The sequence below is a fragment of the Lagopus muta genome, chromosome 1 (genome assembly GCF_023343835.1).
Source record: "Lagopus muta isolate bLagMut1 chromosome 1, bLagMut1 primary, whole genome shotgun sequence".
In the NCBI taxonomy this organism is placed as follows: domain Eukaryota; kingdom Metazoa; phylum Chordata; class Aves; order Galliformes; family Phasianidae; genus Lagopus; species Lagopus muta.
In genome coordinates, this window is record NC_064433.1 from 128153817 (window position 1) to 128181435 (window position 27619).

At 37.5% G+C, this 27619-nt stretch overlaps 1 protein-coding gene across 3 annotated transcripts; it reads left to right on the forward strand.

Annotated features, from left to right (window-relative positions):
• The first annotated feature begins 268 nt into the window (after positions 1 to 268).
• Positions 269 to 25756, forward strand: LOC125688409 (interleukin-5 receptor subunit alpha-like). Of its 3 annotated transcripts, none has more exons than XM_048934472.1 (11): positions 269 to 372; positions 5194 to 5435; positions 5761 to 5915; positions 6049 to 6196; positions 6736 to 6844; positions 6977 to 7164; positions 9993 to 10129; positions 13626 to 13770; positions 18156 to 18243; positions 19920 to 20010; positions 22376 to 25756. In XM_048934472.1, exons 2-11 carry the CDS (start codon positions 5333 to 5335, stop codon positions 22490 to 22492), a joined length of 1281 nt encoding a protein of 426 aa, XP_048790429.1. In that variant the 5' UTR covers positions 269 to 372; positions 5194 to 5332; the 3' UTR covers positions 22493 to 25756. The 3 variants fall into 3 exon arrangements, with proteins under 3 accessions (XP_048790429.1, XP_048790430.1, XP_048790431.1); XM_048934473.1 differs by having other exon boundaries at positions 6805 to 6844; XM_048934474.1 differs by having other exon boundaries at positions 6808 to 6844.
• The last annotated feature ends 1863 nt before the right edge of the window (positions 25757 to 27619 follow it).

Below are 27619 nucleotides of genomic sequence, written 5' to 3' on the forward strand. Positions count from 1 at the left end.
ATTCTGAAATATGACTTTTTCTTGAAAGATAAAAACTCATTGCAGTATGTAAAATGTTTGGAAATCTTTCTTCTCCATATGTAAATAGAAAAAATAGTAACATCATGTCCACTGGGTCAATCATTAAGTTGTGTCCCATTTCAAGGTGTTTTGAAGAATTTGACTAATGTTCCAGTTGATGTTCATGGTGTGTTTTCTTCCCACAGGAGGAAGTGACAGCAGCAGTGGGCTTTCCTGAGATGGTATCTTGAGAAAAAGGGAAGTCTCCTGAATCATTTCTGGTTATAGTCTTTGAGACATTCTCCCGCGCTTATCGCTAAACCTTCTCAGCCCAAGTGATGCTGCATGCAATTAACATGCATTAAAGAGAAGGTAAGATTTGAAAAAACAAAGGTGAATAGTCTGCGATTTTAACTGTATTTAAAATGTATTTATTTGACCTATGTTTTTTATTTCATTATTCCTTAGTCAATGCCAACATTATGTACTATCACATATGGGGACTTCAGAAAAATATGAATCTGTAGCCTTAAATTATGTGTAAGTTGTAGATATTTCTTCATGATTCAGCTAGTTCTCGTGATGCTTTTTAATTTGAATTTCAGCTTAAAAATGAAAATTTTATTGCTTAATGATTGAATTTGTCCTCTAAATTCTGTACAATATATATTTCAGGAATACCCAAGATTGCCTTTTTGGTTGATTTAACAATTTTTTTCAAAGAAAATTAAAAAAAATGTTCTTACTTAGATCTTATCTTTTGTATTGAGAAGTATTCAAATAATCAGACCCACAACTGTTTCAAAAATTTATTTCTTCAAATGCATAGCCACAGCAAACCTCTATACTTTGGGAAATTCTCCATTCTCTTGAACTTTTAAAATTAAACAGCTATTTTTCCACACATCCGTAGTAGCTAGTCTAAGTTTTGCTCAGACGGGTTTTGTTACTTTCATTTTCTTGTCCTAACTGTCTACTTTCCAGATTCACAGATTCAGGTGTGTTTTGCACATTTTCTACAGTTTCTGCAGCTGTTCTGGTGCATGACAGGCAGATTGCTATGCATTACTTCCCTGTACATAACTCTAGCAACCCACTATTGCAGAACAAAGACATTGCTTGGCAGTAACCATCTGGCATTGGTTATACCTGGAATCCAACAAAAAAAAACAAGGAGTTAAGCAAAAGACAGTAACAACAAAACGTGCTAATTGTAAGAATAGTATTTTTTTAATTATTAAGAATACTTTCATGTCCCAGGCAACAAACAGGACCTGAGGAAACAGTCGCAAGCTGCATGAGAGGAGATTTAGATTAGATATAAGAAAAACTTTTTCTCTCAGAGAGTGGTCAGGCACTGGAATGGCTGTCCAGGGAGGTGGTGGAGTCACCATCCCTGGCAGTGTTCAAGAGGTGTCTGGATGAGGAGCTGTGAGATATGGTTTAGTTTGTGGTAGCAGTGGTGATGGGAGGACGGTTGGACCAGATGATCTTGTAGGTCCTTTTCAACCTTGTGATTCTATGATTCTATGATTCTGTGATAATAAAAGAGATTTGTTGTGGGATTTTTTGACAGATAACTGTTTAGAAAACAATCTGACTTTGCTGATTTTTGGTTATTTTTTTAATATAATTTACATTATTCACATATTTTCTATCCTATTAGAACAGCTGAACTGCCTGTTATTATATTTGCCTAGAATATATTTCTCCAGAGTAGGCCTTCAAAACACAAAAAGTCAGGCTGTGAATTTTAATTTGCATCTCATGGACTGAATTTTGGCACCATATGCCAACATAAAGCTGTTTGTAATTAAAACAACACTAGGACACTGTTCTCTCTGTTCATGTTTGAGAAAAAATACTCAGTGATCCTGCTCATCTGAATGGACATTAATGAAAATCTGCTTGCTTTGACAAGTAGTGGATCTAAAAGCCTTTTATCTTTGGATGTCTTTTAATCCCCTTTTGATCACCTGTAGTGTTTTCCCTCTGCTGTATTCTGGGGACCAATTCATTGACTATTTCATGAGAATGAGTGCATATACGTCTATGGAACCATACAACATGCATCCCAAGGTCATGAAGGAACTGGCTGCCAAGCTGCTCTCCATTGTATTTGAAAAATTGTGGCTGTCAGGCAAAGTTCCTGGTGACTGGAAAAAAGGAAATATTAATCTCATATTCGAAGAAGGGAGAAAGGAAAGCCCGAGGAAGGAGCTCAGGCTTGTGAGCCTCACCTCTTTGCCTGGGAAGATTGTTAAGCCAATCTGGAAGAGATGTTAAGAGCATGTGTGAGATGTGGAGGTGATCTGAAACAGCTAATATGTCTTTACCAAGGGTATACATTGTTCCAGATCTGTCTGATGGCCTTCAATGATGGAGTGATGGTATTGGTGGACAAAGGACATTATCTACCTCTACTTGTGCACAGTCTTTGACATGATGGTGCACCTCATCCATATCTCTAAATCGAAGACATATGAATTTGAAGGCTTTACTACTAGACAAAGAATTGATTGGATGGTCACAGCTAGAAGATTGTGGTCAATGGCACTATGTCCAAGTGGGGGCTGGTCGCGAGTGGTGTCCCCCAGGGATTCGTCTTGGGACCAGTTTTTATCAATAATATCAATATTTATCAATAGCATATGCTTTATCAATAGCATAGATGGTGGGATTGAGTGCAACCTCAGCAAGTTTACTGATGACAGCAAACTGAGTGGTGCAATTGACAGAACAGAAGAGAGGAATACTGTCCAGAGGGACCTGGACATACTCATGAGGTGGGCACAAAAGAACATAAGGAGGTTTAACAAGGACAACTGCAAGGTGTTGCACTTGGGTTGAGGAAGTCCCAGATATGAATACAGACTGGGGAAAGAACTCATTGAAAGCAGCCCTGTGGAGGACTTGGGAATCCTGGTGGACAAAAAGCTGGACATGAGCCAGCATTGTGTGCTTGCAGCCTGAAAGGCCAACAATATCCTGGGCTGCATCAAAAGATCAGCCAGCAGGGAGAGGAAGGGGATTTTTCCCCTCTATTCTGCCCTTTTGAGGTCCCATCTGGAATAATGTGTCCAAATCTGGAAGCCGCAAGTACAGGAAGGATGCAGAGCTGTTGAAGGAGGTGTAGATGAGGGCCATGAAGAGATGATCAAAGGGCTGGAGCACCTCTTCTATGAAGAAAAGTTTAGGGAACTGGGCTTGTTTAGCCTGGAGAAGGCTCCCATGAGACCTCATTGTGGCCTTCCGGTACATGAAGATAGCTTACAAGCCAGGGGGACCAACTTCTTACACAGTCTGATAGTGATGGAACAAGGAAGAATGGTTTTAAACTAAAAGCGGGGAAATTCAGATTGGATGTTAGGAAGAAATTTTTTGCTTAGAGGGTGGTGAGGCACTGGAACAGGTTGTCCAGAGAGGTAGTGGATGCCTCATCTCTGGAGGCATTCAAGGCCAGATTGGTTGAGATCATATGAAACTTGATCTGCTGGTTGACAACCCTGTCAATGGCAGGGGGTCGGAGCTTGATGATCTTGAAGGTCCTCTCAAACTTATCATTCTGTGATAGTTTGATTTTGTGTAAACATAAGATATGACCTGTGGGGTTATATAATCCACAACTTTGGCCAACTCCTGCATCCACAGTTGCTGAATTAGAGATGTTACAGCATTTCTTCCTATCAAACTTTTAGTCCCTTTCCACAGACATGCTCTCCACAAGTTTACTTTGCCTTGTTCTCAGCCTGCTGATATTGTCTTCTATGACACGTCCCACGGCAGCAGATTGCCAGAGTTCACTGTGCTCTGAGCATAGGATTGCCTTCAGTGCCTTCAGTGTTGTACAAAAGGTACTCCTAGGAGCAAGTTGCCTCTGGGAAACAGCAGTGCTTTTTCCTGAAATGCCCATTTTTGACTCAAACTGATGGTTGCCTTTTAAATAATCATTCAGGCTTAGAAACCTTCCTTCTCTACCACTGTTTCCTCTATCTCTCTGAGTTCAGTCAGTTATATTGTCTCACAGATTATTTCTATTTTCATTCCTAACACTGACAACATTTCCTTCTTTAAGATTTATTTTGTTCCTTTTCCTATTTTAAGTCTTTTCACTTACATTTTCCACAAGTGTCATGGTACTCACAGCTACAAATGTTTCATATTTAAATTTTTAGTGTTTTTCACCCCATTTTTCTCTTTCTACTGACTAAAGTAAAGTACATAAATGTTCGTAGGAATACTATTGATTGCTTTAGTGTGTGTTTGGATGTAAACAAAAGTGAGAACCTGAGAACAATACAATTCATTAAATTACCTGTTGTTTACTGCATTGAACCAAAATAGCATTATAAATGTACCTATATGTGCATATGTATGTGTATATGTGTATGTATACATTTCCAGGTAACTTTGTGTAAACACGTAAACTTTTTTGGAGTGTGCTAAGGATTCACACATTTTCCTCTGCACAACCTGTGCCTCTTGTTAGTCAGTTTATCAAGAGCACTGTGATAGACAGTTGCTCCAAAAGGCCTTCTGCTGTACGTTTTTAGTACTGAAAAATGTAAAACTCAAGATAAATGAGTTAGTTGGTGAATGAAAGACCCTGATCATAGAGACCTGTTCATTCTGTAGAGAACTGTCTGCAAAGTCGTCTTACATCAAGAGATCTGCCTTTGAATAAACATTTAGCTGTCTGAGCAATTTATATATCTTTCTAAAACCAACTTTAACCAGCGCACAATCTGCTTACTGTATCCCAAAGTTAGCGAAGGTGATGCAATCTTCCCAATACTCACTTTTAAGAATGTCATAATTAATCTCTCCTCAGATAGTTGCAGTTGCTTGGAACAGGTAATATGAATTACAACCCAGTAGTGACAGTTGGCCTGCTGCTGTTAGAGGCTAGGTCACTCACACAAATAGAGCTTCTGGTTTTGTATCTATCTAAACTTATGTCAGGTGATTCCCACTCAAACTGTCTGCTGTCAGGCACTATCAATATTGTAATTTCATTGATCTTACCATACAATCAGTGCAATGACCCAATTCAAAACCAGCTCAATATGATAAATATCCTCTTTGACTATGGTAAACAGCCCAAGCGCAGGTTTAAATACAAGCATCCTGGTAACAGTAGGCAGTGACCAACAAGACTCATTAACCATGTTTCATTTCATGTTTTCTTCCTAGACTTCTGACAACACTTCAGTGGTTAAGTGACGATGTCATATTATTTCACAGATGAAAAATGAAAACATCATGTTCTAAGTGAGCCAAACTTGGAACTAAATTCTCAGTTTCTACAAATCTATGACCCTAAGCACTTAATATGGCACATGTTACATATGTTCCTGTTGTGCTGATGCTAAGCTTTTTCCAACATAAGACACTGTTTTCTACTGGTTTGGCAAGAAGACAACCAGATGTAGTGGGTAAGTAAAAAATTAAGTAATGTTTCATCCCATGCTAGCCATCTCAGTTATCTGATCAGATCTTGTCAAGTCTCTTTCTACAACCAATAGGAAAATTGTCCAAGACAGGTAAAAGTGAATTACCTAACATACTGGGAGATGTAGATGGGTAAACGTGAATCTCACTATTAAAGTCACTCATATTCTTGAATTTGACCACCTATTCTATATGAGAACAGAGCTCCCAGGGGGAGCTGATGAGTGTGCAGGACTTATTGGGAGACAAATCCTTTGTGTATGTAGTAAGGGATCACTTTTTCTCTCAGTAATGTCATTCTAATTGCAGATGAACTTCGGCTACGTAATGATCTGCAGGTTACCAAGAAAGAGTCACAAGTTATTCTGTACTGGAACAACAACCTGACAAAAGAAGAGACAGAGAAGTACAGTGTGAAGTATATTCTGAGTTACACATTCTTTGATACATTTCAGGAAAGGAAAGTAAGTTGTTCAATGGTTACATGTAGTTTAACTGAAATCACACATTACTTCATTTGGTAGATGAATTTGCATAATTTGCCTTTCAGTCATTGTTACTGTCTGTCTTAATGTAATTCCTTCTTCCTCTTTTTAGGAAAGACTACAGGAAAAGAAAAAAAGGATACGTCTTGAGCTACATACAGGTTTTAAAGCTAGAGTTAAAACACAAGTTTTTATGAAAGAAACAGAAGACCTAATTAAGGAGAGTGGCTGGACAGAATGTACATACAGATCTCCTCCAGGTCAGCTATTTCCTGCATATCATTAAGACACATAAGCATTCCTTGCAATGTTCTGTCTTACTTGGATAGTTTCTAAAAGCTAATTATTATCTTATACCATATTTTTAAAGTATTCATTTAAGAGAATGACATATAGCATCTTGGAATACTGGTAATTATTTAAGACATGTTTAGGTTCACCTCAGCTGAGTGAGATGTCAATGTTATTCCAAGTCTCCATCTTCCCTAACTCCTAACTCTGTTGAGGACTGCCTTTTGTATTATCTGGTTTCAGAAAATCTTAGAAGAGTAGAGTTCTTCAGCAAGAATCCAGATGGTTTTTTTTTCTCTTTAACTGTATTAGTAAGGCTTTTGGTTGTAGTGTCAGAAGTACTTCTCAGTTATTATTGCCCCAAAAATCCATTTGCTCTCACCCGGTACTTAACTGCCCCTCTAGAGATAAAGATACAAGACAGATCTTAAAGGCATCCATTGTGTTCCTAGAAAATCTAAGTAACAGAAATGGCACACTTTCTTTTTTTCTCCTTTCTTTGTTGCAGTATATATTCAGAATCTTTCATGCGTCATATATAATGTTTCTTTTTTCAATTGCACCTGGCATATTAAAGCAGAAGATCCTGCAGATGTCCAGTATTTTTTTTCATACAGGTAAGGATCTTGTGCAAAACTAGTAAATTAGTATGAAACTATTGTTTGTTTGTTTTAAAACACCAAATCTGTGATACCTTGTCTAAGCTCTATTATACCTTGATCTGAAAGACTCATATTTCCCTCCCACAGACACATAGAAAAATATTTTGAATGCCAGCAATATATAAAAAATGCAAGGAATAAAAATATTGGATGCCACATGAAAGATACATCTTTCCAACCACTAAGGAAAATAATTTTAAACATATCTGTAGTAGATCTGAGAAATAATTCAAGAAGACTGTCTTATTATAAAGGTTTTACACCTCAGAAAATAGGTAAGTATTATCTATTACTGCCTATTATGAAAAACTTGCTTATTGGTTATTTCATTGATCTGGAATCAAGGAAACAAAAGAGAGAAGTGTGACAAAACTAGAATATTATTTCCAACTTGCTATACATTTATATCCCTGGGAATTTTACACAAGGATTAAAAAAAAAAAAAAAGAGAGAGAGATTGTGACTCAAATGCCTTTAGTTTTATTCTTTGAAGTAATATCACTGTTTACCTATAATTGCCCTTTAGAAAATAATAGGATATTGTGAGAAAATGTTTTAAAGATTTAATTCCATGTAATTTGAAAAGCATTATATTATTCTTTCCTCCAGTTTTTCTCTTTTCTGTAATTTCTTTCTCTTATTGTCCCGAGGAAAACAAGTTAACATGGAGTCTATACACACATCCATCATTAATAACTGTATTTGAGAATATGAGTGTTATGAATCATTAAAAACATCTCTATTTATTTATGAAGCCATTTTCAGTTAAAAATATTTTGATAGTGATTTTTAACTACTGACAGCCAAATGATCAGATATATTTATTTTTCCTAACTTCTCTGTGATGCTTGAATTAATCTCATTAGTAAGAAAGTCTCCTGAGCTTTAGCACAGATTGCAGAATCAAATACATTTCAAATAATGAATGTATTGATCATATTCCAGACTTGTAAAATAGGAATCAGGATAATTCAGGTGAAAGCAAAAACTCAGTCAAATTTATCAAAATCTCTACCGAGCTAGATTTGATTTACTGTGTTTTCATACATTAGAATTATTGGCTTTACCTTAGTATTTACACTGCAGTTAAAAGCAGTTAAAAGCAGTATGTTCTGCTTTAGCAAAATAAAATATCTTCATGAAAGTCTTTTTTTCAGGAAAAAAAAAAGTCAAGGAGGGAAGAACTAATCTGCAGGAACACTGTGTTATGTTTCATAGCCAACTTGGAGGAGCTTGCTGATGGTTAAGCCAGCAGTTTCCCCTCCTGCCCCAGTGCCAAGCAGAAACCTATCTTACTTCTAAAATACATTGCAAAAGTTGCATGGCATGCAGCAAACTTACCCTCAGCTTATTAGGGCAACTTAGTCCTAGCTGTCTAAATGGCTGAATCATAGAGTGTTTAAAGTTGGAAAAGACCTCTCAGATCATCTTGTCCAAACCTCAGTGCACTCACAACAAGGTGATATCCTCTGGGAAAAATATCTCAGAGGTGAAAAATATGTCTTTTTCACTTTGGAGGTTGAACACAAAGATGATGTTGCTTACCTTCCTCACCTTTCATGGCTTGTGGTGCACCTTGACCCCTAAGGTGAGTTCTGGTCACTGCCAGTAAGGTCAGATTTGGGGGCAGGCAGAACAGAACAACTTTACAAGGCTGAGGTTGGTATAGATGCTTTTGTTGACTTTGTGGAGCACTCTCATTGCTCCAAAATGAGACTCCTGTAGATGGGAAAGGCAAAATAAAAGCCAAAAAGGGAACCTCAGCATGACATACCTTCCTGTAGAGCAAGACAGGGCCATGTAGCCACAGCTGCAGGAAAACAGAGCACCACATTGCAGCCGTGCAACTAGCGCAGTCCCACAGCTTTGTGGTGAACACATCTCTGCTGGTAGGGCTGATTAGAGAACTGCAACTGTGGTTCGTCCCTTTGTGGCAATGCAACATCAGCTGCGAGGGTTCCTGCTGCCTGAATACCCTGCACACATCTGTACCCAGATCAGTGCCTCAGTGGACTCCATGATAGAAAGTGGCTGTGGACTTGCTTATTTACAACAAATGCTAAAACCTAAAAATGCAAAAATGTCTCTTGCTTCCAAACCAGTTCACCTTCCCTCTCCAAAAAAAAAAACCACTCATGGCTACTGCACAGCTTGCACTTTGTGATGGGAACACAATGGTGGTGGTGGAATTGTTTGAGTTGGAAGGGATGCTTAAATGTCACCTAGTCCAACCATCCTGTAATGAACAGGGAAACAGCTACATCAGGGCACTCAAAGCCCTATCCAGCCTAATCTTGAATGACCCCAGGGGTGGGGCATCCACCAGCTCTCCTGGCAACCTGTGCCAGTGCCTCACCACACTTATTATATAAACTTCTTCCTTATATCTAGTACCGTTTTTTCCTCTTTTATTTTGAAACCGTTCTCCTTGTCCCATCGCAACACAGCCTGCTAAAGAGTCTGTCCCTTTTTCTTATAGCCCCCCTTTAAATACTGAAAGGCCACTCTCAGGTCTCCCCATACCCTTCTTTTCTCCAGGCTGAACAGCCCCAACTCTCTCAGCCTGTCCTCATAAGGGAAGTGTTCCATTCCTTGGTCATTACTGTGGTCCTCCTCTGGACACATTCCAAGAGGTCCATGTCCCTTTTTTATCTCCTAAGCTTGCATTGCTCCAAAGGAAAAACATTTATCTATAGCAAGTTTTCTTCTGCTCATTTGCAAGAAGAAATAGATATTATAGTCATGTGTAACAAACCTGACAGCATGAATAAGACCTGCCACTAGTTGCCAGCCCTTCAGTATCCCATCAGTGAGAGCTCTAACTCCATTATTTTCCAAATTATATCACTGGGCTCGTAGATAGACTTGGGGTATCCCATGAGACACAGTGGAAATACTGAGAAGAAAAAAATCTTTCCCTTTATTTTGAGGCAGAAATGAATGTCATTCAGTGAGTGACACTTTTAAAGAAATTGTCTCATTCACTGAGTGTTTTCTTTGCAAGTGGTAACTCCATAACAGTCAATTGTCTTTTTCAAGGGCTGATGCACATAAATATGAGAAACAACACAAAGTGCACAAACCTCTCTGTACTCATTTTCAGAGAAACTGAACCCACCGATCAACGTCTCTGTTTCCCTTGAAAACAGAAGTATTAAAATTCACTGGAAACCCCCACCTACCATTGGTTCAAGAGAAAAAAAGTGCTTTAAGTATCAAGTGAAAATAACAGACAGTAAGGTAATCATATTTTTTGGTAATACACTTATTCCACATAGCATAATTTCTATAAAAATAGGCATCCCTTGTGTTTAAAGGATTTAAAATTCAAACAAACTTTGAAGAAATCCCAAGGTCTTTCATAAATAATCCAAAATTTTTTGTCTTTCTCAACAAAAAAGAGAAACAACATATTTTACAACTTTTTCAGATTTATGCTTGCATTCAAGTGGGCTTTTTTGTTGGCTTTGCTTTTCATTAATTTTACTGTTACATTAACACCACTTAGATTTCTGACCTTTTATTATTGATAAAAGATGCTAACTTGTGAATACTGAGAAATAAAAGTAACGGTAGAAACCTTTTTTTTTTTTTTTTTTTTTTTTTTTTAGAGAGGTAATATTCAACCTGAAGAATATGTTATTAAAAGTGTTTGAGTTCATTTTTTCTGTATCATTTCTGTCCAAAGATAGGACTTTAACGTTTAATTATTTTTTTTTCCCCTTCAGGAAATAAATGGATCATTACTGTTGCACTGTAAAGATACTATGTGTTTTGCCAGAAAGATGCTGGCCAATATACACTGGGCAGATTCCAGCTTACCATGTTTGATCTGGAATTGAAGTTATCTTATTTTCTACAGAAATAATATATAGATTTATTTACGCTTTTCCTTATATAAATATGCTCAGCTATTTTCAGAGTTGTTCAGAAGGAACAACTTCTGAATTTTAAATTTTAAAGATTTTAAAATCTTATTATACCTGCAGTATTTGTTTGATGAAGGGAGCTATTCCAACTAAAGGACATATTTCTTTTGCTAAGTGTTTCCTGAGATGATTCTAGTGAAACAAAAAGTTTTAAATGGTCAACATGTACTGATTGAAACCAAAAGGCATTAAAAGTAAAAAGAGAAAAACATTTACATGAATTGAAGATGGTGATTAGGGATGGATTGGAGCACCTAACTTATGAGGTACAACACAGAGAGCTGGAACTTTTTGTCCTGGGGATGAAGAGGCTGAGGGAGGTCTCATCAGGGTATATAAATACCTGAAGGAATGGTGCAAAAAGGACACAGCCAGGCTGTTCTCTGTAATGCCCGGTGCCAGGACAAGAGCAATTGGATACAAGCTGGCACACAGGAGCTCCCTCTGAATGTTAGGAGCACTCCTGCGCTGTGCAGGTGACAGAGCAGCAGCACAGGCTGCCCAGAGGCTGTGGGGTTTCCTCCTTGGGGATCTCCAGAGCCACCTGGACGTGTTTCAGGGCACCCTGCTCTGGGTGGCCCTGGTGGAGCAGGGGCTGGGCCTGAGGGACCCACAGGGCCCTGCCTGCCTCAGCCATCCTATGACTCTTTGAAATTACACTTTTTTCTTTCTTTCTTTTTTTTTTTTTTAATTTAAAGTTGAATGTAAATATGATTCTATCGTGCACAGAACATTTTGAATCTATTTTTGTCTGAATAGCATCTCTTCCTTCTTGATGTCCCATATGAATTTTGAGATAACATGTAAAAGCAGCTTGTTAGAAAGATGCTTGTAGATATATTAAAGCATTCTCTTTTCTAGACAGAAACTTTAAAAAAGCTTGATTTGAAATGTAGCTGCATAACCCTGCATTTTAGTAGGAAATTAATAAATTGTAGAAAGACAGTATTGATTAAATCATGTGATTTTCTATCACAGAAATAGAACTATGTCAGCTCTCAATGTACTCCTCAAAACTAAAATATATTTGCTAATTTAGATTGCAATATTAATTTGTTCCTGAAATTTGCAATCAGGCTTTAGCCTTGCAAAGATTTCCTCTCATACTTAATTCATGCCTTATTCAGTGAATAATTCATGTGAAATGCATGTGAATCCTTGCAGGATTGTGGTTACAATTTACATGTCAATATTGTTCTATCTACATACAGAACTAAAATAATCATTCCGGTTATTTGCATATATTATATATATTTAATAATCTTTCATCATGTATCAGCAGCTTCTTTTAACAGTAAAAAATAGGACAGTGTTGTAGCTTAGTTTATGGAGCATGGTGCAAGTATGGTGGCAGTTCCAGCTGGCAGTTTAAAATTATAGAGTAGTAAGAGTTGAAATGTTTCCACACAGCTTCTTATTTACACTCACAAAGAGTAGGAAGCACTTAACTGAACATATGATACTGAGGAGTTCAGATGTTATTTGAATGTGAATTTTCTGAGCCTTTGGTGTTTTTGTTCAAGCTCTCTTTTAATCTGTGTTTTCCTTGAAGCACCTATATCTTTGCTAACATACCTGAATGAGGGGAGCTTTGAGGAGAATCAGCATCAAAGCTAGTAACAATTAAAAGAGTAGTTATGTAGCCAAGGGATACAAAACGAGGAGACAAAGGTAAGGAAAAAAAACACAGTGATGTTACAGGAGGAATAGGAGGGAGGAGGATGGAGCATGTTTGAGGTTCTGTGTTAATTGTTATTAGGGTTTCCACAAGCAGGGTTATAGATATTTGTTGACAGACACTCAAGAGGAAGATCAAAATATGCAGGTCTGTATTTATTATGAATACCAAAGGAAGTGACTTTGTGAATACTTATGTTAATAATACTGTAATACAAAGAGACAAAGCTTAAAAGTAGGGAGTAAAGTCTACAGATATGTGAAAGCTAGGAAGGGTTAGCAAGTAGTAGAGAAAACAAGATTTGAATTTGAAATGATGAAATCTGAAATCAGCAAGACAAAATTCAGCAATAAGGAAAATACTGTTGTTAGGAAGTATAGGTCACATATGCAAAATCCAAATGAGTAATTGATGCATAAGCAGAAATGCAGAAGAAAAAAGGTCTGTGGATTACAGTGAGCCACAAACTGAGTCAATAATTCCATGTTGTTACATAAAGGTCAAAAGCTATTAAAGTGTGTATGACAGGCATGTCATATGTAAGATGTAGATTGTGACTCATTATTCTAGATACTAAGTTTGGCTCCAGTTTTTGTAGGGTTTTGTAGATGGTCTGAACTGGTATGAACACATCTTGTGTATTTTTTATCTTTTGAAGTGGCATACTTTGATTTGTAAGCACAGTTAAAGATGTTTCAAGAGAGTCACTAAAGTAATAGACAATCTACAGCATTAGACAGCTGAAAACTGTTTTTTTCTAGCAGAAAACCAAAGGCAACATACTACCCCCCACAAAAACCTTAGAACTTATAGTTTCATTGTTATTGTATTCACCCTACACTTGGAGTAAGAAAAAAATTAAAGGGGAATCAGTGATTTCAGATATTTACCATTTGACCAAAGCTGATACATTCTTCCATCTTATCAGTTCAGCCTCTTCTTGATTTTCTATGATTTAATACATGCTATCAAAAAGACAGATTGTGCCTGAATATAAACATTTTTTCTGAAAATCTTTTTCCACTGGATTTGAGATATAAATAATAGTATTTGACATTCCTAGACTTGTATCTGTTTTAACTGCAAAATGAAATCACAGAAAAATAACCCCTGAAAACTATCTTCATAGATTGTAGATGTCAGTGAAGAGAAATATGAGTATCTACTTCTTAGACCAGCAAAAAAATGTACCGCACAAGTGAGGGCCAAGAAAGAGGTATGCATAACGAACAAGATTTGGAGTGATTGGAGTGAACCGGTGACTATTTATGATGGTAAGTTATCATATATTTACCATTTGTAACTTCTGTAACCATATATGTTAGTATCACTCAGCATATTTAATTTTTCATAGTCATGGATCTCCTCTTTACTGCATCACTGTTCTGTAGCAGTACAAAGAGGTCCATGCCATGCACCAGCTCTCACAGTTCTACATGTTGTAGGGAAACAGAGTCCTTGAATTAATGGGTCGTATTTCCTCGGTCCTTAGTTTAGCACAGGGCAGATGTCTTAAGGTGACTCGTGACAGCTTCTAGAAGGTGCATCTTCCAGCCTTTTTTGGAATGGACGTCTTTAGAAATGATTTCAGCTGGAATTTTAAGACAGGAAACTTATGAATGTCATAATGTTCATTAAATCACAGTTCTTAGGAACTAAATCTAACATTTTTATTACTGTATCAAGAGAATACAATCTGGAATGTTGTGTCCAGTTCTGGGTCTCTCAATTCAAGGATTGGGAACTGCTTGAGAGAGTCCAGCGCTCCAAAGATGATTAAAGGAGTGGAGCACCTCCCTTACGAAGAAAGACTGAGGGAGCTGAGTCTCCTTAGCTTGGAGGAGACTGAGGGGTGAGCCCATTAATGTTTATAAAGATATGTAAAGAATGAGGATGTCAGGAGGATGGAGCCAGTCTTTTCTCAGTGACATCCAGCGGTAGGATAAGGGACAATGGGTGCAAGCTGGAAAACAGGAGGTTCCCTATAAATATGAGAAAAAACTTCTTCACGATGAGGGTAACAGAACACTGGAATGGGCTGCCCAGAGAAGCTGTGGGGCCTCCTTCTCTGGAGACATTCAAAACCTGCCTGTATGCATTCTTGTGTGACTTGATCTAGGTGTTCCTGCTCTGTCAGGGGGATTGGACTAGGTGATCTTTCAAGGTTCTGTCTAATCCCTAACATTCTGTGATTCTGTGAATAATTTCTCACCTGACAGATAAGAAGTGGTTAAGCTCTAATTCAAGTATATGCGCTCTGACTCCCATCATTTGCTTTAGTATAAATTAAACAAAAGCCATGTTTTTTCCTTCACCTCCTATGATTAGATTTTAATTTGTATGCTAACAAGGGAAACTGGTACTTTCCATGGTTAAAAAAATGCCTTCATGTACAGTTGCTTCATGGTGTCAGGTTGGGTAGAAGGGAAGCAGTAGAGTGGGATGAATAACACTCAATATTTAGGTAGAAAAAGTGGTGCATAGACTTCCCTGAATGACGGCATGTAAAAATGTTCAGTGCTATCGCTAATAAAACAATACAATATAAATATTTAATGCAACAGACTATGCATTTTGGAATATGCCTTTCTGATCTGTTAAGATTCAAGTACGTGCTTATCTGAAGAGACAGGAAATGCAATGGCAGGCATTGCTATTTTCGCAATGGATTGAATGTAAATTCAGTAATAGAGTTTATAGGATATTGCCTGCCTACACCATCAGATACCTCACCACATCCCACTTTTCTGTTGGCACCTCTCAGCTAAACATCTCTGTTGGATTAAATTCACTTACTTCATTTCAGAAGACTTTACTTCCGAAATGCTTGGAGAGAGAAGCTGCATCTGCTCACTGTGATGAAAGAGAGGATGCACTTCTGTCCATCAGAGATTTGTTCATCAGAAATTCTTATTTCTTCTCACTGAATAGAAAATGAGACTTGCTCAGTAGCGTGGCCAGCAGATGTCTGCCTGGCCTTGTGTGAGGCTGGGTGCATTTGAACTGAAATGTAGACAGTGGAGGGAGGGGAAATTTGAAGGGCTTTTCCTTGTGAGGAGATGTAGATTTACCCATTCTCTGCCAGCCCCTCATCAGAAGAAGGAAATGGACCTGGGCAGTCATTCATCCTAATTCCACTCTACAAAACCTTGCTTTCAGCAGCTGCAACTGTCCTTCAACTGTTTTCAACACCACTGCTTTCCCAACTTCCTCAACAGCTGTTGCTGAGGTTAACAATCACAACTTGTTTTCTCTACTTCAGGAAAAACTGTGGTAGACAGGACTGCCATTGCTTATAATATGTCATATCTCCATGTGTTTGGTGCAGAAAGTTGATTTGCCTCTGGAGCATGTAACTCTGCACAAGTTCATGTAATACAGCAATTTCCCTTCTTCCTTCCTGTATTTGGAGAGGATCAGTGGCTTTTGTAATATGAATCTACGGAGTATATTACATTGAGGGATCACAGACTCAGGCAACTTTTTAAATAACTCCTTTGATGCTTAGAGAGGGTTTTCTGTCTGTTTTATTTTGTATTCAGCTGAAATGACTTTGGCTGTTTTTAACTGGGAAAATATATCATAAATGGATGTTATGAAGTGTACTTTAATACCGCCTAGACTTTTTTAAAAGTCTGTCATTAGTAGTGTAATTCATGGTAATTTCATAGTAGACCCATAACTAATTTTTTAGACACAGTGATTATAAAAGATTGAGACATTCTGTGTAGTAAACTAGAAGTGAAAAAAAAAAAAAACAAAAAAATTTCCATTGGGTATTTTTATTTCAGAATGTGTCAGTTTTTCTGCTGAAAGTCTTGAAGCAACATGAACTGACCTGCTTTTTTTTTTTTTTTTTTTTTTTTTATTTCACGTGACACTCCGATGTTTTATCTAAAAAATACATTTCTTTAAGAATGCATTTTTCAGAGACATTTCATTCTCCATTTTAAAAAGCTGATACATCAAAACGAAATAACATAATTCAAAACATAACTAAAATATTTGTTCTGAAATGTTCCTTTGACATGAAAAGAATTTGTTAATTTTCTCATGGGAAACATATTCATTTTCCACCAGAATTAGCATATGCCCTTGAAAAATAAGACAATTTAAACTGAACTGTTTGGTATAGAAACTTTCTGCTAAAAGAGAAATGTTTGATCAGCTTTATTCATATATAGAAACTTGAAATAGTTGGTCTGATTTTTGGAGCTTCTGAGCATTCATAGATCACTTTGATGTTAATAGCAATTCAGAGGTGTTCTGAATTCTGCAGACCAAGCCAATTGTTTTGGTTCAATTTACTGTTGTATGTGACTGAGTTTAAACATTTGCATATGAAAAAAAAGCAAACAAAAAAACCCACCCAAAACAAAACCCCAAAGCATAAAATAACTTAACTGAAAGAAGGCATGCTTTTTGTCTTCCAACTTTCTGAAACAAAGAAAGAAAGCAGGAGGACCAAACCTCTTTGTGGTTTGGCTGACACAGAGATCACTGCTTTCCCTTGTCTTGAATGTGTAGATCAGAAAGGATTACCAACAGAACAATCACCTCAAAATGAAGTATTAATGCTTCATGGTCCAGAAATTGTTCAGAACATATTTTCTGAGCACTCAACCTGAAAGACAATGGAAAAGCTTCCTTTTCGGCTTAAAGTGAATGGAGAATATCTTTGTGTTTTAGTAGAACATAAATATTTTTCTAGGCTCAGAGGTCTGAGAGCTTTTTTTCTTTTCACATTAATTTTGTGATATTTCATATTTTTTTTAAACCCCAAACAGGTTCAAACCATTTTGTTTGAATTTTATCTAGATTGGCCAAAAAATCGTTCTGACCTAGGACTACTAAAATTTCAAGAACTGTTCCTTCCTGTTTTTCTTCTTCAAAGTACTTAGTTTGAAGTCATGGTTCTAAAGCCAGGTATTAAACAAAAACACAATTTTGAAAAAATAATAAAAAAAACCCCACAACATTTTTGATTGGGTTATTCTAGAGGAAGGAATACAAAGTACAAAACAGTAATATTTTCTGAATGGTATAAATATGTCTTTCAGATTTTTTCCTTGCATTTCTTTAGGTAAGTCTAATGCAAAAAATATGTTGCTTCTTGATTCAAAGAGAATTTTTTTTTTTTTTTTTTTTTTGGCAAAAAGATTTTGCTTTCATTTTGCCTTAAACCAGTTACAGCTGTGAAGGGGTGAACAGGCAGTGGTGGGGGGCTGGTTGCGTGTGGAGATGAGAGGTGGCAACAGCAAGAATCCAGAAGCAACTTGGGCAGCAGCAGGAGTGTCAGCAACAGACAGACAGAAGAGCATGATATCCAGGCTGGATGAATGCATGCTGTGAAAGGACTGACCATGCCCAGCATAAGAGAAGCAATCCAGGGAAAGGAGCAAATGGAATCCACTGGTGCAGGGGAAGATGAGGGAAGTGTGGGATCAAGGTAGCAGCAAGGCTGAGGGCTAAAGGGAGAAGGAAAGAACTGTGCTGAAGTCAGAAGGCTCAGTTTCCCCTAAAAAGCTTGGTGAAAAGACTCTTTAAATCTGTAGCAGCCCACGAATGATGAAATATTTATGAGTCATTAATATATAATTCATCAATTTATGAACTACCCTTTCCCATATTATTAACATTATCATTTCTTCTTTTTAAGAAGAAACTGTGGACAGCATATTGCTAAGCCTCACATTGTTCAGCCTTCTGATTTTCCTTGGAAGTTTGTTGATATGTGCGTGTAGAAGGTAATACACATTTCTGACAGATAATACAATTTTTTGTTGTAAAAGAGATCTTTACAAATGAATTATTACTTACAAAAAGCAGTTAATAGTGCAGTAACAGCTATTGCTTTATCAGAGGTGTGCAGTAGTGCCCGGTTACTGAGCACCTCACAGATTCCATCACTGTCCCTGGAGCTCCAGTCTCATAAGATGCTCTCAGCTGTATCTCTGCCAGTAGCCTGACTGCTCTTCTCAGTGTGATTTTGCCCCATGGTTTTATGGATTCTGCATTCTGAGCTACCAACACTAATCACACCAAAGATGAATTGCATTTCCCATGTTGCCCAACTTCATTTCATAATTCATGGGTATTGCCTAGAGCATTCCTTTCCTCTAACTCAGACAGCTTACAAGAAATAAGTAAAAAAATGAAAGTCAGGCTGACAGAAGTAATTTGCTTTGCTGTACCATTAGTGTCCCTACACCCACCATAAATTAATGCAACCAAAAGACTCCACATCATTGGTTTTCTGCTCAGCTACTTACATTTCCTACTGGTATAGCAGAAAAGGCTTTCTTGAACTGGGAAAAGAATAAATCAGGACAAGCTGATAACTCAAGATGCCTTAGTATTTGGAAGGTGTGATACAAAATGGAAGCAGTGTTAGAAGTAAATAAATTAATTAATTGAAAACTAAATAAAGTTCCTGGTTAGGATAGAAGAAGTTACTATAAACTTTATTTTAGCAAACAAGAACTCAAGGAACTCTGGATATGAAACTGTTAAAATACAGTACGAAATGCTTCCGCTGGCACAAGGAAAGCAATTAAAACCCACCTGCATCTAAACATAAAACAGTATTCTGGTCAAATAATGAGTGCTTCTGGTCTCAAGAGATCAGTTCAGCTGGTAGATTTCTTTTGTGGTAAATTTACACAGTACTGAAAGCCAACATATAACCCTTTGTTATAGTGCAAAATGTTTTCATGGTTCTGTGCAGACCTCACTCTTGCTCAACTTGAATTGCGCTAGATTTCAGTATAGGAATTAAAACACATTTCTGACACTATGCCTGCCCCTGTTCTCTATGTTTCTTCCTTTGATTATCACATTTTATAGGTAGTATTTTTACTTATGAAAACAGGAGCATTTTTCCAGCTATAAGCATGGTTGCATGCCACAGTCTCTTGTTTTTGTTGAAATTCAAATGCAGGTGCATATCCATACTACAATCCTTTTAAAACTTTAGCAAGTTAAAACTGGTGAAGTGAAAGAAGAGCTAGGAAAAATGCTGAGCAAAATGTCTGTGATGAATCAAAAAAGGAGTAGAATATCTTTAGAAATAGATGTCTGCCTAATGCTAACATCTAATTCATGTTATTTTTTTGGCACCTACAATCTTCACTGAAGTGTAAGACACCTTTCTAGTCAGTGGAAAGAGCTCTGGAGTACCTCTGGAGGCTATTAGGCAGCTCCTGACCACCTAAATTTAGATGTGTTACATTCACACCGAATCTTTCTCTCTGACCAGAGACCGTGCTCCATTTGAGTGCATGTTTTCCTCTCAATATTTAAGTTTCTTACTCATTTAAATTGCTACCTGATGTCTGTTTCAGATGAATTTATTGCAAAGTATTATTGAATAATTTGTTTTGCAGATGTTCTAGAGTTGTGTGTCTGTATCACTCTCTTGTAGGTATAGGCTCCTGGAAGTTATAACCACGCCCTTTCCAGGTCCTACAGATAAAGTTACAACTTGGTTAGCTACAGATGAGACTCATCACCAGGTAGAGTGTCTTTCTTCTCTTGCTACAATGATGTGCGTAATATTACCTGCAATCAGAGCAGCATAACATTGCATTTGAAGCAGTGGGTCAGTTTTAAGAAGAACTGGGGAAAAGGTATGTAGAATGTTTGTATTGAAGCTGAAAGAGAACAGAGTGTTTGTAGAGATTACAGGACAACGATTTTCTCAGAAAGGATAATCTCCTCAGGAGATTACTACCTTAAGTGTGTCTCAGACAGAAAGCCTTTCAGCATTTCCACGCTCAATGGACCACTCTTTTAAGTCATGACTTCTTCCAGAATAATCAGTTCTACTGTCTTACAGGTATAAGAATGTGGGAAAGTCATGAAAGGGAAGTTCTTTGTGGAGAAGTGCAAGTCATTGGCTATTATGTAGTAAGCACACACATTTAGAGAAAATAAGAGGAAGTTCAGCAATACATGAAATGCAAGCTACCACAACAGTGCCTGTGCTGCAAGATAAAATCATTTACAGAAATTTTATTTTGAAAAATATGATACGTGACAGGAAATTCAGATTCTGACTTATCTCTTAGCAAGTTACAAAACAAATTACAAATTAGCAAGTTACAAATTGACTGGATGAAACAGAAAATACATGTTTCCAATATTTGTGTGATTTACTTAATACAGCTCCATTGCTAGCATATTCAATGCTTCTTCTTGCTGCATGTGATTGTGTGAGCTGGAAGAAAAAATGTTCTGGTTAGGATGTAGTCTATCTTATTGCATATCCAGTGAAGCTATACAATGAGCTGCTCTCCAGAAGACACAGCAAGATTTTCTTACCTAGTTCTACTACAGCATATGATGAAAAGATGAAGGTGTGCCCAAACAGTGTTTTCCAGAGAGATGTAAATAAAAAACTGTTATGAGGATTTTCTTCATCCTATGTATTTAAAACATTTTTTGAGGAGCCTTTGTTTCATACCCTTTTCTTTACCTTACTCAACACTGTTACTGTACTTACACTATAATATCTGAACTTCTTCTGCAAGTGCATTCACTATTGTGACTGCCAGTTGCCAATGAGAGCTACACCTCCACTCCCAGGGGAATAAGAGTGTGCCTTTCAATATTGTTTTATTGTTTTTTTTCTAAATGCATGTATGTAGCTGCAAACTCTGACAGCAACCATGGGCCATCAAACTTCATGAATCACATTTAGAATTTTGAGGCAAAGGGAGTGAGTTTTTTTGTTTTGTTTGCTTTTACCTTCTTACAGAGAAATTTATGGAGAAACCAGTGTGTATATGCTGCATAATGATATCACAAAATGATGAGATTGATGGCATGTGTTTTGAACTTTCACCTGGAGTTCATTTTTGGGATGGCTCCTAAGGAGTGTTCTGTTCCCCTCTTACTTTATAGTCATCTTCTCAGGAAAGAAAAATCCAATAGAGCTCCAGAATTGTACTAAAGTTATGTTCTATTTTCAAGATTTGATCATTTCTGTGACACTTCTGTCCAAAAATATCTGACTGAATTTGACCTAAGGGTGCCATATTTGGTGCCTCCTGTATGCAAAAATCCTTTGGTACCAGTTTACCAGTACCTTTTGGTACCTTTTCACCAGTAAGTAATTGATAATTACTCCTGTGGCTTTTGATTACAGACTACTAGAATGTAAAAACAAAATCATCATTAAACACATACTCTGTATCTGCCAGCAATCTACAACGGCATTCATTACTATTCAGGTGTCCATTTTTATTCCCTGTATAGATCAAAAATTGCAGCAATCAATGACCACAAAAAATATATATTTAAATGTCACTGACAGAGGAAGAAGACAGTTCTGTTCCCTATTACAAAACACTACTCACACCTCTGACAGGAAAATCTCAGCATAGCTGTAATTATTGTCTAGATGATTATTGTAAGTGACTAAGATGACTGTTGATGACACTTCTAGGAAAGAGAAATTGAATAAAACATATGGAATAGATTAGTATCTCTAATATTGCTGACACCGCAGAGATTTTGGCTTTGGACATACCATAAGAGTTAAGAAGTTTGGGAAGAATGGTGCTGCAATAAGCTGTTTTATCCAGCACATAAATATAATGTTGGAAAGCTGGATTATTACTTTGACATAAACTCTTGGTCAATATCCTGCAGGGCAATAACCAAAAAAAGATAGGGTTCATAACAATGAAGTAAATGTGCTTATGAGCACCTTTTAGAGGGAGACAGTAACTAATGTGATCTCTGTATCACAGTTATCATTATGGAAGAAGTAATCAGTACTAATCCCAGATACATCAAACAGATAGCATGCTTTTAATAAAATTCAGACAGAATATCGACTGTAGATGCACATTATGCAATTTTTTTTCCAAACAGAAACAAAATTCAGTGCAAATGGAGATGCAGTCAGAGGTCATACTGAGAATATCAGAAGATAATGGAGACGAGGACATTAAACAACATACATATTTGAAAAAATCTGAAGACCTGTAGGAGAGTTATGCGCTTTTTTTAAATTTTATTTTTTATCTTCATGTAAAAGCTAACTTCCTCAGAGTTGGCTGGATTCTTACTGATCCAAGAAAGGCTGATACTGGAGTTTGTCTGATCCAAATGGTTTGAAATGTTTTGAGTTGTGATATTCTGCAACTCTTAAAATGCACTTCAGATCAAAAAGGTAAAGTATACTGCAGTCTTTCTCTAACTACTAATCTTCAGCCCAGTAAAGTAGAGCAGGTCAGACAATATGACTGAACAATTGAATCTATTTGCGTCAAGAAGGAACTAGAGTTAGTGCTGCATTAGCTTTCAAATAATGTCCAATAGATCAATAACTTTAAGATTGGCTCTTTATACAAGTACTACAGTACCTATTCAATATCTGATTAAAGAAATAAGAAGCAATGGAAGAAGCAATCATTTCTGGAAGTTGCAGCAGAAGCTCACAATGGTTCTCTATAGCTTCAAAAAATATCATACATTGTGCAAGTAGATATTAACAAGTTGCATGTGAAAACAATGTCTTAATATGATATACCTATCCTTTTGCATTTAGCGAAGGGACAAAATGTTAAATAAGGTAAAAAAGACAGTTTTTTTTAACCTATTGTAATTGTTTAAATAAGTATAGCTCAGAGAAGTTATCGCTTTGAACTGAACAACTACTGTTACTTTATTTTTCCTATCTTAGTGAAGAAATTTTCCCCTCTCTTTCCATGGAGTAGCAAGCCATACAAGTTCATACATAAAAGTTCATTCATAGGGTAGAAAAGATGAGCCAGGGAAATACTGTCCTGTTAGCCTTATCTATGTGGTGGGGAACATCACAGAACAGATCTACTTGGAACCTATGCTAAGGCACATGGAAGAGAAGGAGGTGATATGGAGACAACCAGCATGGCTTCACCCAGGGCAAGTCGTGCCTGAATGAACTAGCTGCCTTCGATGTCAGTGTATCTGCATTGGTGGACAAGGAGAAAGCCACTGATGTAATTTATCTGGACTTCGGTAAGGCCTTGGTCACGGTCCACCATAACATCTTTTTCTCCAAACTGGAAAGATATGGATTTGATGAGTGGACTGTTTGTTGAACAAGAAACTGGTTGCAAGACTGTACTCAGAGTGAAGGTCAATGGCTCAGTGTATGGATGGAAATTGGTGATAAGTGGTGTCCCTCAGGAGTCAGTACTGGGACCAATACCTTTATCAACAACATTGATAGAGGGATCAAGTGCATCCTCAGCAAGTTTACAGATGACAGGAAGCTGTGTGGCGAAGTCTACATGCCTCAGGGATGGGATACCAGCCAGAAACCTAGACAGGTTTGAGCAGTGGGCCCAGGTGCATTTCATATGTTTCAGTAAATTCAAGTGCAAAGTCTTGTACCTGCATCATGGCAACCCCTGCTCTCAATATAAGTGAGGAGATGTAATGTTTGGAGCACAGCCCTGCTGAAAAGAACGTGAGGCTACTGGTGGATGGCAAGCTGGACACAAACCAGCAATGTGCCATCTTGTATCCTGGGCTGCGTCAAAAGAAGTGTGGCCAGCAGATCGAGGGAGGTGACCCTGCCCCTCTGCTCTTTGGTGAGGACCCACCTGGAGTACAGTATTCAAATATGGAGTCCTCCACACAGGAGAGATGTGGACCTGCTAGAGAATGTCCAGAGGAAGGCCACAGAAATAATCCAAGGGATGGAACACCTCCACTACAAGGACAAACAGAGAGCTGGGGCTGTCCAGCCTGAAGAACAGAAGGCTCTGGGGTGACCTTTCAATATCTAAAGGGGAGCTATGAGAAAAAAGGGAACAGACCCTTAAGCAAGATCTGTTGTGATAAGACAAGAAGCTTCATACTAAAGGAGGGGAGATTTAGATTGGATTCTTCCTGGAACATGCTACCCAGAAATGTGGGCATCATGTCATTGGAGATGTTCAAGATCAGGCTTGACAGGTCTCTTCACAACCTGGTCTACCTGTAGATATACCTGTTCATTGCAGGGGATTTGGACTAGATGAATTTTAATTGTCTCTTCCAATTCAAACAGTTCTAGGATTCTATTTTGATCTATGCAATCAGGGTAGACTATTTGAACTGCTAGCTGAGACAAAAGAAGGAATATAGAGCCTTGATTTTGAAAGGAAGATATATTTCAGTAGATTTCTTCTATAGCAGAGCAATACAAGTTAAAGACTGATTTAATTCTATAGAGGGTTAGGGAGAGACTTAAGAGATCCTCTTTTTCTATATCATCCCACTCAGTGTGGTTTGAGGGAAATGAATCTTTTTCTGTCTCCTGAGTTGTGTCTTCCCTAATCAGCAGAGGTCACTATCATGACAGAGTCATCCAAGACTCAGAGAAATAATACAAATAAATTTATTGAGAGCTTTCTAATAACAACTAATACTCTACTTGGAGCTAAAATCAGCTAATTTGCTAATAACAATTTGTAAGCAATATAGGTAAGAGTACTTTGGTGGAGAAGTTATCTCTATGTTAAAAGTTCTAAGACAATATTAGACAACAGCTGCTACAAAGAATGCAAAATAAAATAATATAAAGAGAAAAGGTTGAAAATGGGGAAGGAGAGACAGATGGACAGTCATACAGACATATAAGTACACAGACACAGCAAGGCAAAAATGGTTCACCACTCCTCAATCCAGTGATGTTTTGCTGCTGGGGGATGCTGATCTTCAGTAGTGGTGGGTTGTCTAAGGTGTGATGGTCAGTTGATGGCTATGATAAACACACATGCAGTCTTAATTATAGTCCAGAGCTGTTCAGAGGGCTCTTTGGAGTGACAGCCTCTGGCTTCCCAGCTCTCAGCAGGAACTCTTTTGTTCCTGTCTTCCAGGGCTTGCAAATTTAAATCAGTAAAGGCAAAAGAAAGCAAGGATATGCCAGCTTGTATCTTTCCTTCACAGGATACAGTGGTATCATCTACTAACTTCTTGTACCAAGCTGAAAATATATGCTCCCAGGCCAAGTCTTCAGCCAGAAAACATCTTTGGAACTTCCCATATAAAAGCAAATATCTTTTGGCTCTGTCCAAAGGAATGCTTTTGAATGCAAAACTGTCTACAAAATTGTTACTAGGTGTCTCATGTTGATTTGAGAAAATGTGTTCCATACCAGTGTAACGCAGTTTCCTTTCTGGTAAAATTTCTTCAAGTTCAAAATAATTTTGGTTGAATAAAATATTTCATTCCACCTGAAATATCAACTTTTGTTTTATTGCGGGAAAAACAGAAATTTTGTTTGCAATTTTTTTTTTTTTTTAACATTCAGTAAATAAGTTTTGGTTCACTTGAATATTCCTTTTTGTGGCAAGATTTTTCTCTCTTCAAGGAAGAATACTGCACTCTTTCTCCTTTCCTATTAAGAATGTTAGAATCCATGCCTTTGAACAGCATTACCTAATGGGAGGTGTCCCTGCCCATAGTAGGGAGTTTGGAATAATCTTAAAGGTCCCTTCCAACTCAAACCATTTTATGATTCTGTGATCTCAAGAGTCCAAGTTGGAATTGACTGAACAACGAAAGAACTGTTATTGACAGTGTTTGCTGTAAGACCAAGTTAGTAACTACAGGATTAAAACAATCAACTTTTCTTGGTACCATTACTTTACCTGTCTCAGTGGGGTTTGTTTTGTTTTGTTTTGTTTTGTGGGGGGTTTTTTGAGGGAAGGGGATTTTTGTTGTTGTTGTTGTTGTTGTTTTGTTTTGTTTTTGTTTTTTTGGTAAGAGAAGGGAAAGGTCACTTTACCTATGAACATTGGTGCTCTTCCCCCGATACATCTTAGACAGATAACTATGGAGATCAGCAGGGAGAAGATGAGTGGTAGATTTGAGGTACTGAACCAAATTTCAGTAACAACTACTGCTATAATGACAACTCCTCTTCCTGGAGTGCAAAAGGAAGAACATCAATCAGCATATTTCTTTCTCTATTGGACAACTGAATATCTTCTCTGTGAGTAGTCAAGGCAGTTTATCTCATCAGATTTGGTCTAGACCTTATTTCAGAAAAAAGGTGGGAAGTTCTACTACTTCAGCTAAAAGTTATTTCAGGAGTCATTTAGAAAGCAACTGACATGAACTTACAGATTCCTTTATTGATGAGGATATAGAACTGGTACAAGGAAAGAATCAGAACCTATGTTCACTGAGTGGAGTGGAGAAGTACCACGTATTTAGCAAATATATCTGGAATCCAGACTTTCTATGGTGAAATCAGGGCATAGTGAATATTGTGTTGTTCCTTAAAATGCATTTTATATACAAATATTTTATATAGTCTTAATTTGTGGTGCTCAAAACCAGCAGTCAGTGCCAGGATTTAAATTTAGATCGAGAACCTCTAGATTAAGATCATTTTACCTGAAAACAGAATAATCCTTTAAAATAAAAACTACTGTGCTTTCAGGAGACCTCAGTTTTGGTCGAAGCAGGTAATTCACTTACATACATGTGCCAAAGCATATTTGCACAATCTGGTGATGAATGCTTCAGTTCCTTCAGTACCTGAAGGGAACCTACACCCAGGAGGGGAGTAAACTCTTCAAAAGGGCTGACAACAGCAGGACTAGGGGAAATGGTTTTAAGTTGAAGGAGGGAAGATTTAGGTTGGATGTTAGGGGGAAGTTCTTTACAAGGAGAGTGGTTAGGCCCTGGAATGGGCTGCCCAGGGAGGTTGTGGATGCCCCGTCCTTGGACGTGTTCAAGGCCAGGTTGGACGGGGTCCTGGGCAACCTGATCTAAATGTGTATGTTTGGTGGCCCTGCCAGGCAGGGGGGTTGGAACTACATGATCCTTGAGGTCCCTTCCAACCCGGGTGATTCTGTGATTCTGTGATTCTGTATATACAAACTCTCATTCAGCTGGATTGCTTCTGTGAATGAATTGGTTACCTTCATAAGATTGCACATTCTGCATTTAAGTAGCACTACCTAATGAAACACCAGAAAGTGCACTGCATGTAGGGACTTTCCACTTTCTCTCCACTTTACATATGTAGAGGGATCTGGAGAAAATATTTATTTATTCATTTATCTATCTATCTGTCTATCCATTTTCACTTATAGAGCCATGTGCTATATCATGAGTGGCTATTTTTAT